Source organism: Leuresthes tenuis, unplaced genomic scaffold, assembly GCF_036924035.1.
Source record: "Leuresthes tenuis unplaced genomic scaffold, fLeuTen1.0.hap1 SCAF_5, whole genome shotgun sequence".
NCBI classification, from domain to species: Eukaryota; Metazoa; Chordata; class Actinopteri; order Atheriniformes; family Atherinopsidae; genus Leuresthes; species Leuresthes tenuis.
The window spans coordinates 23113758-23131402 of NW_027325359.1; the positions used below are offsets into that span (position 1 = coordinate 23113758).

Sequence of the window (17645 nt, forward strand, 5' to 3'; positions counted from 1 at the left end):
TGAGACTACTGAGCTGTATACCTAAATAAATGTTAATATTTACAGAAATGTTTGTCTTCTGTTCTTTGTCAGAGGTATTCAGAGCTATCCAAAGAATAATTGCTCTTCAAGTCTTTTATTTTCATATCTTATAAAGACACAATTTATAGAGGTATGAATTGTCTGCTGTTAATGAACAAAAACTAAAGAAGCTGTTTGTTATATTTAGTTCTATTTTGTGTAATGTGAAGAATTTGTTTTTATGTAATGATCACACTAGGTAACCCCTCCTTTGATTCAATATTCTGCAGAGAAAGTGCAGAGCTTCAGATCTGCACAAATCCGTTTCAGATGTTGTCACCTTGGCTCCTTAAACAACTGTTCATAGTGAATATGGACTCCCCTCAGGGAAGATTAGGTGAAGGGGTCTAACTAAGTAAACTCCTGATTACAACTCACATCTTCAGTAAGATCTAATTTGATTTGCAATTGAAGACATTTTGCTATAAAAACATATACACTCATTTGTAAATTTGTACATATATATGTTTAAGTGCATATCTTTTTATGGTACAATTAGTTTTTGAAGTCTATTCATCTCAGCGTATGTATTAAAGGAAATGCTACTGAAGGACGGCACAGCATGACATGTATCCAGTGATGTCACATGTTGCAACCTACTCCAGAATCCATCTAGAAGATCATGCTGAGGTTCACAGTACAGTTTAACACATGCAGTTTATTGTGGGGAACCTCACTTACATAGGTAATGGGACACATTGCATACGTGCCGAGATTGTGTTGTGTTGAGATAGTGTTGGTATGCAAAAAAAATAGATGTATTCATCTATGCTGTGTCAAAAATTGCTCAGCTTAAGTAAAGAGAAATTTAGTCTTTCAACACCTCAATACCTCAGCCAGTCTGAACAATTGGATTTCAAGGACCTAGAGCTTGAAACAAAGTTGTTCTGTAGTTTTCTGTTTTTCTTCCACTTTGTAAAGTTCATTGCATATACTTAGAAAAAACACATAGATCAGAGAACATATCCACATATGCAACTCCCCTTTTATTCAGTTCCAAGTTTAACTTCCCTCCCCCAGAAACAAAAGGCTCACAAATGCCCAGGGAAACTTTTTTTTCTCTGCACCATTCCTGTGAGACGGAAAAAGCCAAAGGTAAGTGACCGTAAGAGACAAGAAACTTTTCCTATTATTCTAATTACAATTGATTCTTGTCTAAGAAAATCGGCGCACTGTTTCTGTTCTACAATTTTAATATATCACAACTGATTCATGTCTACCTTTTCTTCACAGGTGAACATGACAGGCAAGACTCTTGGCTTCTGCTGCCAGACACACACAGACACACTCCATCCATAAATCAACAAACCAATTACCCTGAAACCCTCTGTGTGGTTATTTACCATTCATGTAAAATAGATAGAAAATGTCTTTACCAATCAATCATTGTCGTAGCAGTCATTATTGCAAATCAATCAACAATGAGGTAACAACGACTCGTTGTGACAGTCAGTGTAAACATATCCATATAGAGTGTTTTTGATGTGGAGAAATAGCTTCATTGTGCTTGCTTTTCTGCGTTGAATTGCACAGTGGATGTTTAGGTTTTGATGACAGATACTATACATAAACACACATGGCCGTGTCCTTTTTCAACATAAAAACATAAAATAACCCAGGTTTTTTTTTGTGCATTATTGCACTTATTCTCGTCATTTGTGAAGCACGCCAGCGGATGGATTTGGATTTATGTTGATTTACACAAACTAGACAAAATAAACAATAAAACTGAAGGAGAAGACAAAACAAATGTTTTACAATTAAAGTACAACTTTACCCTTCATTTTTATTGTTTTCCTTCATTCTGACTTTAGTTATTTAAACTTTCTTACAGAGATTACATGCATTTGCTCACCTTCTCTTCAGCCCAGCAGCTGATGAAGACCACCAGCAGCACCAAAACACAGTGTGTGACATTAAAGAGCAGCATGTCACCACCTTGTCCAAGTACACTGCTAACAACTGGATCCTGATGAAACTCCAGTTTATATAACACAGAAAAAAATCTGCTCACTTGTGAAAAACATTGCTTTTCTTGGTGATTAGAAGTACATTGCCTTGAAAACATGCTGTCTCTTCCCACCTTAACTAAACAAAATGTCTCCCGTAGCAGAAAGCTATGCTTAAGAAGTAAAAGGATATTATTTTACTCATCAAAAAAATCTGACCTTGAAACACCTTGAAGACACTACACATGCGTCCTCCGGTGATCACTGTCAGATAAAAACGGAACCAAAAAGTAACCACACCTTCACAAAGCCATATGAGTGTTGACGCTGGTCTTGTCCTTCTCTTCATGGGAGGTCTTTATTGCCCAAAGATTTGGTCTATCTATCTATCCTGTCCTGTGTTTCCCCATCTGCAGGCAGATTAAGTAACTGGTGTTTTGGCTCTTAGTGTCACTGTGCAGTGCACCTCTATTTTTTCATGCCTTCCAGCATAACTTTCTATTTCATCAGAATGTCTGATTAGAGAATGTGGCATGTTTTGTGTGTTTAGTTTAGGGGCCAGGACTCTTCAGCCAGAAATAGGGTCAATTTTACTACAAGCCATTATTTTCCTCACATGAACCACCTTGTTTTTAAATGCCTAATCTTAACCATCTACTTTTTTTTATATCAAATCCATAACAAGTAGTTCGTAATGTGTAAAACAGTTATGAATCAACACTCAAATGTGGACTTTTCTGTACATTACATGCAATGCAATTTTTTTCAGGTTTTCCCATGAGTCTAGAGCAGTGGTTACCAACTGGTGGGTCACGACCGGACCCGTTTTCAATGGGTCGCCAGACTCTGACTGGGAAAAAAAAAAGTTCAGAGAAATTACCATACTTTAATTTTGAAGGGCTCAGAATGCATGCTAGTCACACTCCTAAACAGTAGGTGGCGACAATACCCTGTAATGCTATCGACTCCCGCCATTTCACAGACAGAAGAATAGCTACGGTATGTTTTCATATGAGAGTGACCATGGCCAAACGCAGGTACGACATTGACTACATAAAATATGGATTTTCTTATAATGACGACAAAAGGGGGGAACGACCTCAGTGCACTGATTGATTGATTTTTTAATTAAAATGCAGCCACTTGAGTGTTAAAGGAATTTTTTTTCTCTACCGTCACACTCTTTTGTTTGCTTTTGTTTATCGTTAAACTTGAATTTTGTATCTATTGACACACTGTGATATTTAATTTTATGTCAGGTTCAAATTGCAACATGTTTTCATTCAAGAAATTTGAGATGTTAAGATTGTCCATGTCTGACAAATGATGGTGGGTCCTGAAGCCAGTCCAGTTAGGGAACACTGATGTTGAGTGTTCAAATAAGATGCATTTCCACATCAGGAACCAGGGTCTTTTAGAGGGTCGAGGGGCTAAAAAGAGTTCCAGGGGGAGAAATTTCTGCTCTAAACAGAACCCTGGTATGGAGGTTACTTTCAAGATTACCATGAACCTTTGGACTAGCAGCAGTAGGACTTGCAGCACTGCAGTATTCCCAGCACTTTATTTCCTCCCTTCTGTCTCCATCATCTCAAGTTTAATATCCAAAATAAAATCTGTTAAAGTTGACAGAGCTCTTAAATATGTGATTAAACAGGGCTCAGATTGTGTCAAGAAAGCAGTCAAATTAGATAAATAAAACCACTATTTCTGATTGTTTCACAGCAGTTATGCTCTATTGAACTAATAAAGATACCTTGAAAACCTGCAGAAATGTGTAACATCGATGGATTATAAGTGAATGGAGCTCGTCGAGCACTCATCGTGTTTCTACTGTGGTGTGGAATACAGCCGAGAAACAACTGAATACAGTACTGCAGGGGTTGCGTGAGCTCCAGAATGAGACTGCTTTCATTGTGACAAGATGGAAGTGAAATTATGGATCACTAAAATGTCATTTAGAGCAATAAAACACTGATCTCTGATTGATTTGTGGGAGTCATCCTTTAAGGCATAAAATAAAAACAAAACCAAATAAAAGGGTATAACATGAGCAGATTTTGATTTAATAAAACTAAAGCATCACATTCAAGTGGACTTAATTTGCCTGATCGTTCAGCTCCTATAAAAAATGTAATGTTAATCTCTGGGATTAGTCAGGCAAAGTTTTAAGACTTTCAGCAAATTGCAAGATAAATGTTTTTTTTTATTTTTAAACTACATATCTAGAAATGTATGCAATAAAATGATTTAATTTAATTTTAAATGCAACAATACACATAGCCATCATGTTCCATGTCCAAATACGTTTATGAAACCTGCATATTTTTAAATGAAAGTTGTTTCACTTTAGGTGCTGTGATTGCGAGGTAAATACATTGTTCTCTGATGGGAAATTAAGGTGTCTTGACAGTTTCACTTTGATCACTGTTCTCAGAAAGAAAGTAAAAACTAAAGATACAGTCATTTGAAAATAAGTTTATTGATAGAATTGTCAGATTATCAGCCTGTTCATCATGATCAGTTCCAGAAACCTTGAAAAACCTTTGGGCTGCCAGACAATGGAAGACTCACCACAATTAATAACTAATGTATGCTAGTACCGTTCCAGCTTAAGCTCTGTTTGGTGCTCACCCCCTCAGCAAGACCGTATTAAAAAGAAAGAAGAAATTGTGCCATGATTTCTTTTGAAAATACAATTTCTCATAATTTTCTGCTGAAACTGCAGTGAAACATTCACCTGTGTTCACTAATTAAACAGCCGTGTTTTAATGCAATCATTGCCTACCTCATTTTTCTTCATGCTTTTTTGTGGTAAAGCCGTGTGTAAATACGAAGAGAAGTCGAACAGCATCTAGACACACTCACCTTTCAGTTTGTCGTCAACAATAAACAAAATTTATCTCTTGCATATAGTATACAGCTTTTCTTCTACAGAGTGCCTTTTAAATGGGTCTAAGGAATGTTTATGACTGCAATCAGCAGCACATACACAAACAAACACACTTGAATGTTTACAGTAGCAACAAAGAACATTTATTGAGACAATAAAAGCAGCAACTTGAAGACAAATAAAATTACAATCAGGTGCAGAAAAGTAACGCAACCTCAGATTATTTTCACTAATTGAAACATAATACTATGCTCCAGTACAGCCTTCACTGATAACTCATTAAATCAACTGAGAATTATCCGTTTCTGAAGACAGAAACCTTCTCAATCAACTGCAGAGATCTGGGACACCATTGGGTTGGCAGTTAAAAGGACAGGTTGATGAGTGGAGCATTATTTTCCCTCTTGTCATCGGGACTCCACTTGATAAGTGGAGAGCTCAAGTCGATCAGCTGCCAAAACAAAACAAAGTGGTTGAAAACTTTCATAGTGCCATGAAAGTGTCATTACAGCATTCAGGTTATCCATTACATTTTGAAACTAAGGAAGGATGTGAAATATGAAGCAGAGCATGGAAGTTCTTGCTCTGTCATCAAAGGAAAGGCTCACACAAATTCTTAACTAATACAACAGATTTTGATGGGAAAACGATTTTCTGCTTTTTTTTTTTTTTTTTTTACAGTAGTTGCTACAATCTAACATTAACACAGTTTTCAGGTCTTTCACACACTAATTAACCCCTTAAAATGCTATTCATATAGATCAGGGATGTCCAAAGTCGGTCCTCGAGGGCCGCTGTCCTGCAGATTTTAGATGTTTCGATGCTTTAACACACCCGATTCAGATCAATGCATCATTAGCAGGTTTGTACAGAACTTAACGATCTTTTGAAGGGATCCGTTTCATTTGAATCTGGTGTGTTGAGGCAGGGAAACATCAAAAACGTGCAGGACAGTGACCCTCGAGGACCACACGTGGACATCTGATATATACGAACAAGAACGAGCTACTAGATAAATTAACATGATAAAACTAAATAAAATTATCATATTAATAAAAATTTTAAAATTGGATGTACTAAGATGGAAGTATGTTACCTGAGTTGTGGTGCAGCTCTTATTACTGGTGCGGATCAAGTCGGGGGTGTTGGTCAGGTCTATGAGCAATTTCTCTTGGGGCTGTAGAGTCGGAGCTGGAAGATCCAGCAGAAGAACCTGAGGAGAAAAGATAGACTGAGCAACCAAGATCTGCCAGTTTTTCTTAAATGATTAAACCGGTCAGACTGACTGACCAAAGATGGTACCGTATATATACCGTATTTTCCGCACCATAAGGCGCACCTTAAATTTTCACCAAAAATAAATAAATAAATAATCAGCTGTGCTCCATATAATCCGGTGCGCCTTATATGTGCACTGGATTCCAAAATCTGTCACGGATACCGCCATTCTGAACTTACCACGGGGAGCGCCGAGCATTCATAGGGGCATTAAGCCCCCTCCGCATCACTCACTGCTCTCCCTTTGCGCCGCTCACCGCCACGTTCACTTTTGCCTCGCCTCTTCGCTCTCATACATTGGAAATTAATGGCAACCGGCCACCTCCGTTGCTCGCTTTGTGTTCGGTGTGAATCCAGGGTCAGGCGGATCCTAGCTAATTCACTCTGCTCGTACTTAGCGATTGAATCGTGTCATCATTAATGCTTTTGCCCACGTCCCAGTGAGTGCCAGTTCTTCAGTCTGAGATGGGTGATGCAGACCGATGTGCAGTTTATAAGATTATAAGTGTAAAAAACGACCAACGATGTTGTCCTTGACCGTTGGACCATTTCCCGCTGACACAGGGACGTAATACAAACACTATGTGTGCTGGCAGCGATAAACCAATCAGAGAACATTACGTAATACGTACACCTTATAATCAGGTGCGCCTTATGTATGGGTTAAGTACAGAAATGGACCCCATAATTGAGGGTGTGCTTTATAATCAAGTGAGCCTTATAGTGCGCAAAATACGGTATGTACTGTGGATATAGTAAATAAAGCTATTATGAGACACATTTTATATAATCAAAATGTGACAGCAGAATTGAATAAATAGAATACATACTTTTTAAAATATAATTTGTCAAACACTTCAGTCCATGAACTAACTGCAGCTGTCATACCATTGAAATGCCATTACACAGGATACTCCAAACTAATGGCACTAGGTTGCTACAGTGTTTCTGATACATCTATGTGACCCCTGACCTCTTGTGTCTTGCTTGTGCTCTCCTCCGTAGTCTCCAGTTCAATCAGGTTTGTGGTGTCCGTCTGTCCGCCAAGGTCCATGTTCTCGGTTTGACTGGGTTCTTTAGCGTTAGAGGGTGGGGTGGTAAGGGACTTAGACTTCTCCAGACAGAAGGGCTGAATATCAGGGGGATATATAGGCTGTTTCACCTTCGTTTCATTTGGAATGGGGCTACAAAATAAAGAAATAAAATAACCGTTTCAACAGTACAATGATATCTTTGCATGTGCCACCACAGTAGCAACCAGGTGGTCTGCACTCCCATTTATTTCATGCAGTTTGAAGCCTCTCACCTGCAGATGTGCTGCGTCTTTGCTGAAGTGGGAGTGGGAGTAGTGTCAGAGGCTATGACAGCTGACGGTTTAATAGTCGGAATAGCAGGAAAGGCAGACATCCTGCGTTTAACTGGGGTAGGGAGGGCGGAAGGGCGTCGTGCCCTCACCTGCAGTGAATTGCAGCTGCTCACAGATGGCGTCGGAGTACTAGCAGATTGCTTGTGTGTAAGACTACAGAAGGGAAATGTGTTTACTGATGAGTACATTTATCTGCAGCCTTAACTGTAAAGTTTTAGACCCAAGACACACAAAGCACAGGATAGCATTAATGTTGGAAAAGATTTTCATTAACATGGATGTGAGCATTATAAAAAAAAAAAAAAAAACACTGATGTTGTGGTGTACAGGTGTGTGGGACATCATCTACCTGTCTGTGCTGCCAGTTGACATTAGCCTCTTTGGTTTCAACACCTTTGAAACATCTGGGGATGACATTTAAAAAAAAAAAAACTGTATGAGTGACAGATGGCTGTATCAGATAATCAAATATAGAAATAAGGAACTAGATTTTGTTTTCTCACCCTCTGCGTGGCAGCCTGCTGTGCTGGGCGTTGGCAGAACCACAGCCTCGGGTTTGGGTTTGGCCTTCAATCCACTCTGCAGCTGGCCTGAGGTTGTGGTGGGGATGGAGGCGATTCTCTCTAAAAGTCTTTTTGGTGGTGTTGGTTGAAAGAGTGTGGCCTCAGCTCTCTTCAGTGGCGTGGACTTAGTGGCTTTGACACGCTCTGCTTCACACAGCTTCTTGGTTTGGACGGACAGCGAACGTCGACCAGCAGTGGTGGACACTGGCTCTGCAGAAACGTACACGGTGGAGTGGCGAGATCTGCTGTGATTGGCTAGTCTGCCAACACTGCTGGGGGTGGGGCCAGTGGAGCTACTACGACTACGGTTCAGAGAGGAGTTCAGTTTACCTGAATGGAGACAAAATACCAGAACTGAAGCACATTGACGGCAAGAGTGGCAGAGTAGATTTCTGCCAGTTCACAGCCAGATTATCAACTGGTTTTTGAACCACTGGCTTTTTTTTGACAGTTACTAGCTTTCCATGAGTGAGCTGGAGTTAGTTTGCCATTGGTTAACAGTTAGGATATAAGCTGGTTGTTGTTCAGTTTGTTGAAAAACTATGGAGAAGAGGTAGAAGTACCTGGTCAATTACCAGCTAACTTTCAACTGACAGCAATTTCAGTCCAATTCAGTATATTTATGTAGCATCAAAACCCAAATGTCATCTCAAAGCACTTCAATGATACACTCATCCAATTCAAGCCTGCATATGTGCATGTCAATGGGTGCATGCGTGTCCATAAGCCCAGAGAGTCGCTTCGTCTAGCCCACAATCAGTGCCTCAGTTCGCAGGATGTCATGGAGACATGGAGAAGGTTGTCGTGGAGAAGTCCTTGATTGGGTCCCAGACGGAGTCAACAATCAACAGGTGAAGGAGGGAGGAAAAAGGAGTTCAGAGCGTCTCACTGCAGCGATCTCAAGGGGAGTTGTTTCAGCAGCGGCCTTGGCCAAGGCTGATGCTGAGGAGGGCTTCAATGCAGATTAAGTTATAATTGTTGCGTTTGTGGCGAGTAGCTGTATTTCAATGGACACGGCGTACTCTGTTTGTCCATTCTGGTCATCAAATTGATCCATTCGCCTTTCCAAAGCCACAAGCTTCTCTAAGATGTTTTCCATGTTGCGGTTAATGACCACAGTCTGAGCGTCAACAGTTATGCCCACTGCTTCAATCATGTTGGGCAGCTTAACGGGGCTTTAGACAGCTGTCTTCGTCTTCTGAATTTTCCGATACACCAGGGCAATGCCTAATCCAAATCAGCAGATAACCCGTTATCATGGTTTCGAATATGTAAAGAGCCTCGATGGACAGAATCGCCAGGCACACAACCCTCCACTTCTCCCAGGAGTCCCTCATGTAACCAGCAGCGAACGTTCCATCAGGGCAGACAGGTTCCCCCGAACCTGAGCTTCTCGTCAAGAAAATTCTGTCAATTGCATTGAGAGACCAGTTGACCAATTCCATGATTTTAAATTTTGAGAGCAATACTGAGAGAGGCACCAAAACGTCTGAGACAGGACAGACCCAGACGTGAGAAAAAGCAGGGAAGATAAGGGAGAGAAGAGAAATGCGTCCACCTTTGTTGAGAGCAGGAATAGAGCAATGAATATCAACTCTTAATAAAAGAAAAAACATCTTAAGAGCGCATAAAAACTTTTTTTTTTTTTTATTAATTTAGCCATTTCTATCAACCTATGTAAAACTTCATCAGCATCAAATAATTTTTAAAAGACACATGATTACTGTGTGGTTGATTTTATCACTTAGCATACCTTTAGCAGGGGATATGGACAGGCTGGAGTTGAAGCTGGACACAGAGGATGAAGACGAGGATGTGTTCTTTCTGTCAGTCCCCCTCCTGCATTGAGGAGCTGGAGCTTTCACACCTGAGAGATTCCTTACTCCAACACTCTTTTGGGGAAAAATAAGAAATGCAATACTAATATCAACACCATGACAGGGTGGTTATGATGAAGAAGAAAAGAGACTGCCTACAGAGCTAACATTTGGTACAAATGTGACAAAAAGGGTGTAAATTAGGGGTGCAACGGTACAGGTAACCCACAGTACGGTCCGTACCTTGGTTTCGGTATGTGTTTTGTGCGTAAAGAGAACAATTTATTTTCTCCCAAAAATTCTCTCCTTTATTTTGCTTGTCAGCAAGTTTTTCTTTCAAGTTAACAGTTACGAAACACAACGTTCAAATGGTAAAATTACAATTCTGACTTGGAGTTCAGAAATTCCGACATTCGTGTCCAACATGAAAGTACCATTAGTTGCAGCACACAAACACCGCCCTCTCAACGCACGCTGCAATGTAAATAATACATAAATCTGAGAGGAAATCATATTGTTGTGTCTTCAGAGAGAGGAGCAGACACGAAAATGAATTTTATGTACTCAAGATGATTTTTGTTTGCTTGGATCACGTATTTCTTTGCGTGAAAATATTTTCTGCTCCCAATATAGCTTATACGCTCGCAAATGTCAGAAAGTCCCACTGCTCGCTCAGGAAGGAGACACAATATGACGCTATATGATGTGTTCAAAGAAATGCACAAGCAACCACTTTACTGCTCGCACAAGTCCCATGTATGGATTAGAGTGGTTACCTTGCTGGGTGGTGCCAGTGTACGTTTTTCCAAAAGGTTGGACTTGATGGAGGAGTAACTTATGTCAGAGGCTACGCTTGCTGAATCTGAGAGTAAATCCTCATATGACTCAGCTCTGTTGAATGGACGAGAGGACGGACTCCGCCTTAGAATCCCTGCCGTCTGGAACAGGAAGTACAAAGGCAGACAGGTCAAATGTGCACACGCACGCGCGCACACACACACTTAAAATCAAAAAGGATACTTTCATACTTTGCTTGGTGGTTGCAGTCTGGTTTTGTCCACTATGCTCCTGTTTGCTGAACAAGACGCTGTTGGAGCAACTGGTCTGCTTGGCAGCACAACAGCAACACCAAGTGTGGCTTTCCCTCGCCGTGATTTCCTTGGCTGAGTCTTGGCTCCACCCACAGGGCTGGAAGTACTGAGTCTGGCTGTATCGGTTGGGCGGCTGAATGAAGTTGTGCTGGAGCTGCTCCCTCTCAGCATGTTGCGCTGAACGGCAGGTGGCAACTGTTTCATGGGACTGTCCTGGATGCAGAAAGTCTGTCGTTTGATAGGGCTGAGTGCACTGGCAGTCTTACCCAACATACACAGTTTGGCCTCAGTGTCCTGGACAAACTCCTCTCTTGGAGAGTCAGCAGTGGCATTGGTGATGTCTGTGTCTTCATTGTGAGGCACTCCACTCTGCAGCTGGTTGGCTAGTCTGTGGGCTTCCTGACACACAGCTTCCAGCTGATCACCAGTCAATGGGCTCCAGCTTACCTGCATGCCACCATTGCATTCCTTAAGTTGAGATGCAACGTTAAGGGAAACGCACTTCTCTTTACAAGTGACTGGACCCACAAACACCTCATCTTCATCTCCTTTGGAGCTGTAAGCACAGAAGCATCATCACTGAGGTCATGGCAGAGAGGAACACAAACTGCTCACAAGAATAGTGATCTGGAGAAGTTATTTCAAATACTGAAGAAAGATCAAAATTATTTTTTTGGATAAGGCGTGTATTACACTCAGAGTAGTTGGCAAAGCATAAAACATGCTGTGTACTCAAATTAACTGCTTTTTATCACTGGAGTACTGGAGAACACCAATACTACGCTAATTTTACAGATAAACAATTCTTATCATGAGCCTGTCAGATTTATGCAACAGACTTTACAACGTTACTGCTGACCAGACACCCCAAAATACAAAAAATAATAATAATAATACATTGGAGAACCATAAACATCCTAGAAAGTCCTGCTTTTTATCTGATTAAAACAAGTCTGTGTACAGACAGCTTTTACGAATACAAACATCAATATGAATGAGAGTATTGCTTATTCCTGCTCTGGCAGTTTGATAGAAAAGGGATTTCGTGTTTTACCTGGCAGGAGACAGGGAAACATCGAAGTCGAACTTCTCGTCTTGCAGAAAGAACAGATCTGCTCGTGCACAAAAGTGACACAATCCTGGTTTACACAACAGTAAACAGAAACATGGCCATGACATACATTCAGAGTAAAGGTCAGTCAACTTACCACTGTTAGCTCGAGGGTCCATCCCGGAATTTGTTTCTTTCTGGAAAACAGATTGATCCAGATCAGATCTGCAGCAATAAATTGACACAAAACTATAATTATAACAATAAAAAATACACCTTTTTTATTCGCTAAAACTCAATTAAATCCCCAATGCCCGAATGATAAAAAAACAAAAAAAACAATCGTTGTTTAACTCCAGCGCTGTCTTTAATCGCCATGCTAACGTAACATTAGCCTGCAAGCCCATTTTCACTCAAGCTAAATCAAACGGTAACGAACATGGGCTTTAACCCAAAGAGTCTCACGGGGGGTCTCACGAGACTTAAACGATACCACCTTTTAAACGTATAAACACAAACCTGATATTCCTCTGAATACTTCTTTAGCTCCGTATTCAAACGACGACACGAAAACAGACCTTACGAACGATTCAAATCTGTTGCGCCACTGACCACGTGACTTAAACGCACTCAGCGACTGGTTGAGAGATTATGACGAAATATTTAAGGGGTTTTCGGGTTTGTTGTCCTTGTTAATTTAAACCCAGTGTCTTTATGGGATTAAAATATAACAACATTTTGAAATAATGAAATTGTCCCTTTTCAGAACTTTTTGTTCTTAAGTAATTTCACTTGTGCTCCACCTTTTCCCACTTAACATGTAATATTTATTGAGAATAACTAAGGAAAATCGACATGTTAATACATATCTTAGAAACCGACATTTCAGTCATAGTAAAACATGTTTATTAAAAAATGTTGAAATGTTAGATATTTGACCTTGTCATGAAAAATATTAGCTAATCATGAATTTGATAGCAGCATCATGTCTTAGAAAAGTTTCAACAGACCCAGGCTTGCCACTATTTAGCATTCACTCTGCTGTCAGTAAATACTTGGGAACTGAGGAGACCACCAACTGAACCTTTGTTATAGGATTAATTTATGATCTTGGGTCTTTCATGATGCACCAAATGTTTTCAGTTAGAGAAACCCTGACTCTTCTGCTGCGAAGACATGCTGTGGCAATGCAGTATGCAACATTTAGTGGGTCTACATGATGAGATTAACTCATTAACTCTAATTTAGTTTGTGTAGAACATGGTCATGGCACAAACGCGATGCACAACGGCACATTCTCCATCGCTGTTTATTTTTTTCTGACGGCGGCAACAACAATAGTAATATTGTCTCCTTCCACTTCTGGTTGACGATCGCGGGAAAAAAGTGGTCATTTGGATCGAGTTGTCTCGGGGTCTTAATTCGATCGCAAGTAACCCGATCCGATTCAATTTCTTCTCAGATTAAGGTGTCTACATGAACTGAATAACTCAATTTTATTGTAATTTAGCCATTAATCCGATCCGATGGCATGCATGTAGCCCCACTGATTGTCTGGAAAAAACACACAATGCCTTCCCTGTAAAGAGATAAGCTGCATGGGACCATATATTGGCCTAAAAGCTGTAAAAAACATTCAGCATTGATAGTGTATTCCCAGATGTGGAGTTTCTAGCTCTAATAGGTAGCTTGAGTAGTGTAGTATTCATTAATGTACCCTCATACTATCATAGATATAGGGTTTTGAACTGAGGGCTGAGAACAAGCTGGATGGTCCCTCTCCTTTTACACCCAGAGGACACTGTGTCCATGGTTTTCCTCTTTGCCTCAGTCCCTTTCAAATGTGCTTTGGCCTAGAGAGGATGGCAACATTTTTGGATCATGTTCACATATGCCTTCCTGAATGAGAAAGTAGTTGGGGAGCATGTCCCTTGCAATGTTAGGACCACAATAACTTTTTTTCATGGAAAAACTTAAAAATTTGTACAATTTTTATGGATTCAAATAAGTTGTTGTATGATAAGGCCCAAACAATAAACATAGTTTGATAAAGCTTCATAAAAAAGGAGTTAAGTTTGGATATAGCATTTTCTATGGTGTTTTCCAGGATCACGAGAAAAAAATCAGGGTATCGTCCATGTATACAAAACCAAAGCCGTTAAGGAAATCCCTTATAACATCATTGATGAGGTTCTGGAAAACAGCAGGCACATTGGTCAGACCAAAAGGTATAACAAGGTACTCAAAGTGCCCAAGGGGTGTGTTGAACGCTGTCTTTCACTCATCTCTCTCGTAAACACATTTGAGATGATAGGCGATGAAGGTCTAGCTTAGTACAAATGTGTGCACCATTCAACACCTCAAACGTTGAGTTTAAGGGAGAGGCTATTTGTTCTTCACAGTGATATTGTTTAACCCTCTAAAGTCAATACGAGGGCGAAGTGTTTACTTGTAGGAAGATGGGCACCAAGAAGGAGATCTATGGTACAATCATATGGTCTATTCGGAGGGACTGAGAGAACCTTATCCTTAATGAAAACCTCAACTAGGTCACGATGAACAATGGGAACACAAGGTCAGGCGGTTAAGGAAGTGGTGTGAGTGCCTCAGGACTAGTGTGAGAAAAGCCAGGGAAACCCAAAATCTAAAGGTGAAGAGGGAGACTGAATGAGCAAAAGTGACATTTTTTCAGTATGATTTCCTGATAAACTTAGACTCAATAGTACAGGGGAGTGTGTGAATTGGGCTAGAGTTTTACCATCTAATGCTTTTGCCAACTTAGGTTTGGTATACCAGATTTATATTCAAAGTTCTGGTCAAGAAAACTCGCTTCAGTACCCATGTCTATAAAGAGGTTTTCGCCAGTACCCCCAGTTTTACTAGTTAGCCAGCTCTTTTGGCCCTGGGTGTAATCTCTAGCACCTGGAAAACTGATGGTCTGGATGACCACAACAGAAGCATTCACCAGTCATGAAGCATTGTTGTTTATCCTTCAGGGTCAAATCTCTGAGTTGTCTGAGTCTGAGTTGCATGGGTGTCTCTTCTTTGGCAGCTCTAAAATCCATCGGGACTGGTGGGTGCTCCGAAGTACGAAGTAGTGGGCGAGCAAAAGAGGACTGGAATGAGGAAAGTGAACGTGCAGATCTGTTGTCTACTTTCCCTCATGCAGTTATCTACTCTGATGACTAGAGAAATCGGAGTGTTTAGGTTAGAGGGTGCACAACTGAGAGATAGCTCATCTTAAACTGAATTAGCAAAATATCCCCTGGAGAGCCTCGTCATTCCAACCAGAGTCAGCTGCTAAGCCACCTTAGAAGTCGGCCACACTGCGGGACCCTTGAGAGGGTAAGAGGGTGGAAACTTCTTTATTCCGTCCACTCAGCAGAAAAATCACAGTGCTCTGGAGAAGGAAACCACAACACTTTGCCAGGTCACCAAAAAACACAGCATCTGACCAATCACCAGTCAGATGCGCCGATAGGCAGTTGGATGCAGGTGGACAGATGATCTCCATACGTAGTACGAGTCGGGAGCAAGCAAAGAAAAAAGAAAAGGTCTCAACAAGACGAGGCTTGTGCTTCACTTGAAGGTGGGTATGTTGTTGAAATAAAAATGAAAAACTTTGTGGCATAAACACCCCAGCTGCTAGCCTGCTAATCATAAGACAGAAGAGAGCATAATTCTGTCTAGAATTTCCCAGCGGCCCTGATTATCATTTATTGAATGTCTTGTTAAATGTATATACATTCACCTCTGTTAAAAAAGAAGTGGTTAATTGACCAGTAGGTCGGGTGGTTCAAAAAAAGGGACGGCCCTGCTCATAGCAGCAGGAGACACTAAATTTACAGATAAGGATGAAATATTTTTCGCACAAGGTGTTTGGCACCAAGATGTTTGGCACATCACCCTCTGCCAGCAGAGGTTTGGTGCTGCTGCAACAGTTTTTTCACTAGCTGGGGAAAAGTGAGGAATAGTGACGTCATAATATTATTATTATTTATTTTCTTTTTTCTAAAAAAAAAATAGCTTTACTTCACCTGAGTAAACTACTTATTGTCATATAAGTAACTACAGCACTGCTCTAAAAGAAAAAAAAAAAAATTTATATATATATATATATATATATATATATACATATACATGTGTATGTATATGTATTTTTTTATTGGATCATTGTCAGGTCCCCAGTTGTTACAGTGTAAAGGATTTCATATTTACCCTCTGAAGGAAAATGTATCTAAAGTCACAAACATCCTGCTCTGGAATATTTTTTTTTTTTACTTTTAATAACATTTGTTGTACATCTTTTGAAACAATAATGACCTAAAACATAAAAAAAAAATACTAAAAGAGAATCCAACATTAGACCTTTCTGTCTATAGACACACATATCTGTAAGAATAAAACTCCCTTCTTTTTAAAGGTGGTTGACACTAAACATCCTTGAAGTTAAAACACAAAATTGAACCTGAACTCGTCACCAGCAGATTAGGTCAGCTCGTCTGATGACAAACTGAAATACTGCAAATTAAAATGAGCTCTGACTACATCAACAAGAATATTTACACATGGGAAACTGGATATAAATTAATCACCTCACAAACACGCTTCTCCTAAACAACAACTGAAGAGTCCATGTCTATTAAAGAAGAAAACATCAGTTTGTGTGAGCTACTGGTGCTCTGAACAAAACCACAAACACATCTGGAAACATTTCTGCTTCCTGGATCCTACGAACCAGAAGGTGAACTCCTGATGAGAACCAATCACAAGAGTCTGTTTTATAAATGTTTTTTCATCTCTCATCTCCCATAAGAACCAGAGCCACTGCTGTAACAACCACAGTGCAGTACAGGAAGTGGTTTAGGGGTGGGGCCTCAGAGTGAGGTCTCCAGACTGTGCAGGGGACTCCCTGGACATGGTGGCAGTCCAGCTGAGTTGGGCGGAACCAGACCGGACCTTGAGCCATCTTTATGAAGTGGTATGATATGGTCCATAGCATTGTTGTTCTGGTTGGGTGAGGGTGGGATGGGTGGCATGTTGGACAGTCCGGTCAGTGGTGGGGGGATGGAGTTTCTTTTGACGGGGGGATCATCCTCACCCTCATTTTCATCGATCAGGGGGATCTGAGGTTCTGAGCCTTCAATGCGGAATTCGGGGTGGCTCATGAAGTTGTGGATGGAGCTGCGAGACTCAGGTGTCTCTAGACCTTCGTAAGGAGAAACGCTGTCTCGGAAGGCATTCACCACACGGATCTGAGGAACAAAAAAGAGACTCAGGATATGTCAAATGGTGTTTAAGAAAAATATGTAATTTTTCTACCTCTAACATCCCCTCAGCCCCCCTCTACTCTATTTAAAAAAAAATCATTATACCCTCTTTTAAATATTTGACACAAAATGGCTGTTTTCTAATTATTCTGCTCAAGGAAATTTTCTGTGAGCTTATTTTAAAATCCTAATTGAAGGTGCATCCTTGCATGTCTTTATGACATCACAAATGTTCTTGATTTTATTAGTGTTGTGTATGGAGCAAAACTTCAGGCTGAAGTCTGTCAACAGTCTGAGGCAGATTAAAAGC

The 17645-nt window shown here is 40.4% G+C and overlaps 2 protein-coding genes across 4 annotated transcripts in view; both read right to left on the minus strand.

Annotated features, from left to right (window-relative positions):
• Positions 1–5054: 5054 nt before the first annotated feature.
• On the minus strand, positions 5055–12664 carry gtse1 (G-2 and S-phase expressed 1). Of its 2 annotated transcripts, none has more exons than XM_072386475.1 (12): positions 12585–12664; positions 12223–12262; positions 12069–12126; positions 10952–11570; positions 10700–10861; positions 9860–9998; positions 8047–8436; positions 7893–7947; positions 7484–7696; positions 7151–7361; positions 5996–6112; positions 5055–5350 (listed from the first exon to the last, which is right to left on the minus strand). In XM_072386475.1, the coding sequence occupies exons 2-12, from the start codon at positions 12242–12244 to the stop codon at positions 5264–5266; spliced, it is 2073 nt and encodes a 690-aa protein (XP_072242576.1). In that variant the 5' UTR covers positions 12245–12262; positions 12585–12664; the 3' UTR covers positions 5055–5263. The 2 variants fall into 2 exon arrangements, with proteins under 2 accessions (XP_072242576.1, XP_072242575.1); XM_072386474.1 differs by having other exon boundaries at positions 12223–12290; positions 12585–12655.
• A 3730-nt stretch (positions 12665–16394) lies between these two features.
• The window catches only part of LOC140307539 (plasma membrane calcium-transporting ATPase 1-like), a 31411-nt gene continuing 30160 nt past the window's right edge, over positions 16395–17645 (minus strand). For both annotated transcript variants that reach the window (XM_072386476.1, XM_072386477.1), the window contains one exon: positions 16395–17320. In XM_072386476.1, the coding sequence (XP_072242577.1) occupies positions 16943–17320 (378 nt within the window). In that variant the 3' untranslated portion in view covers positions 16395–16942. The remainder of the gene's footprint in view (positions 17321–17645) is intronic.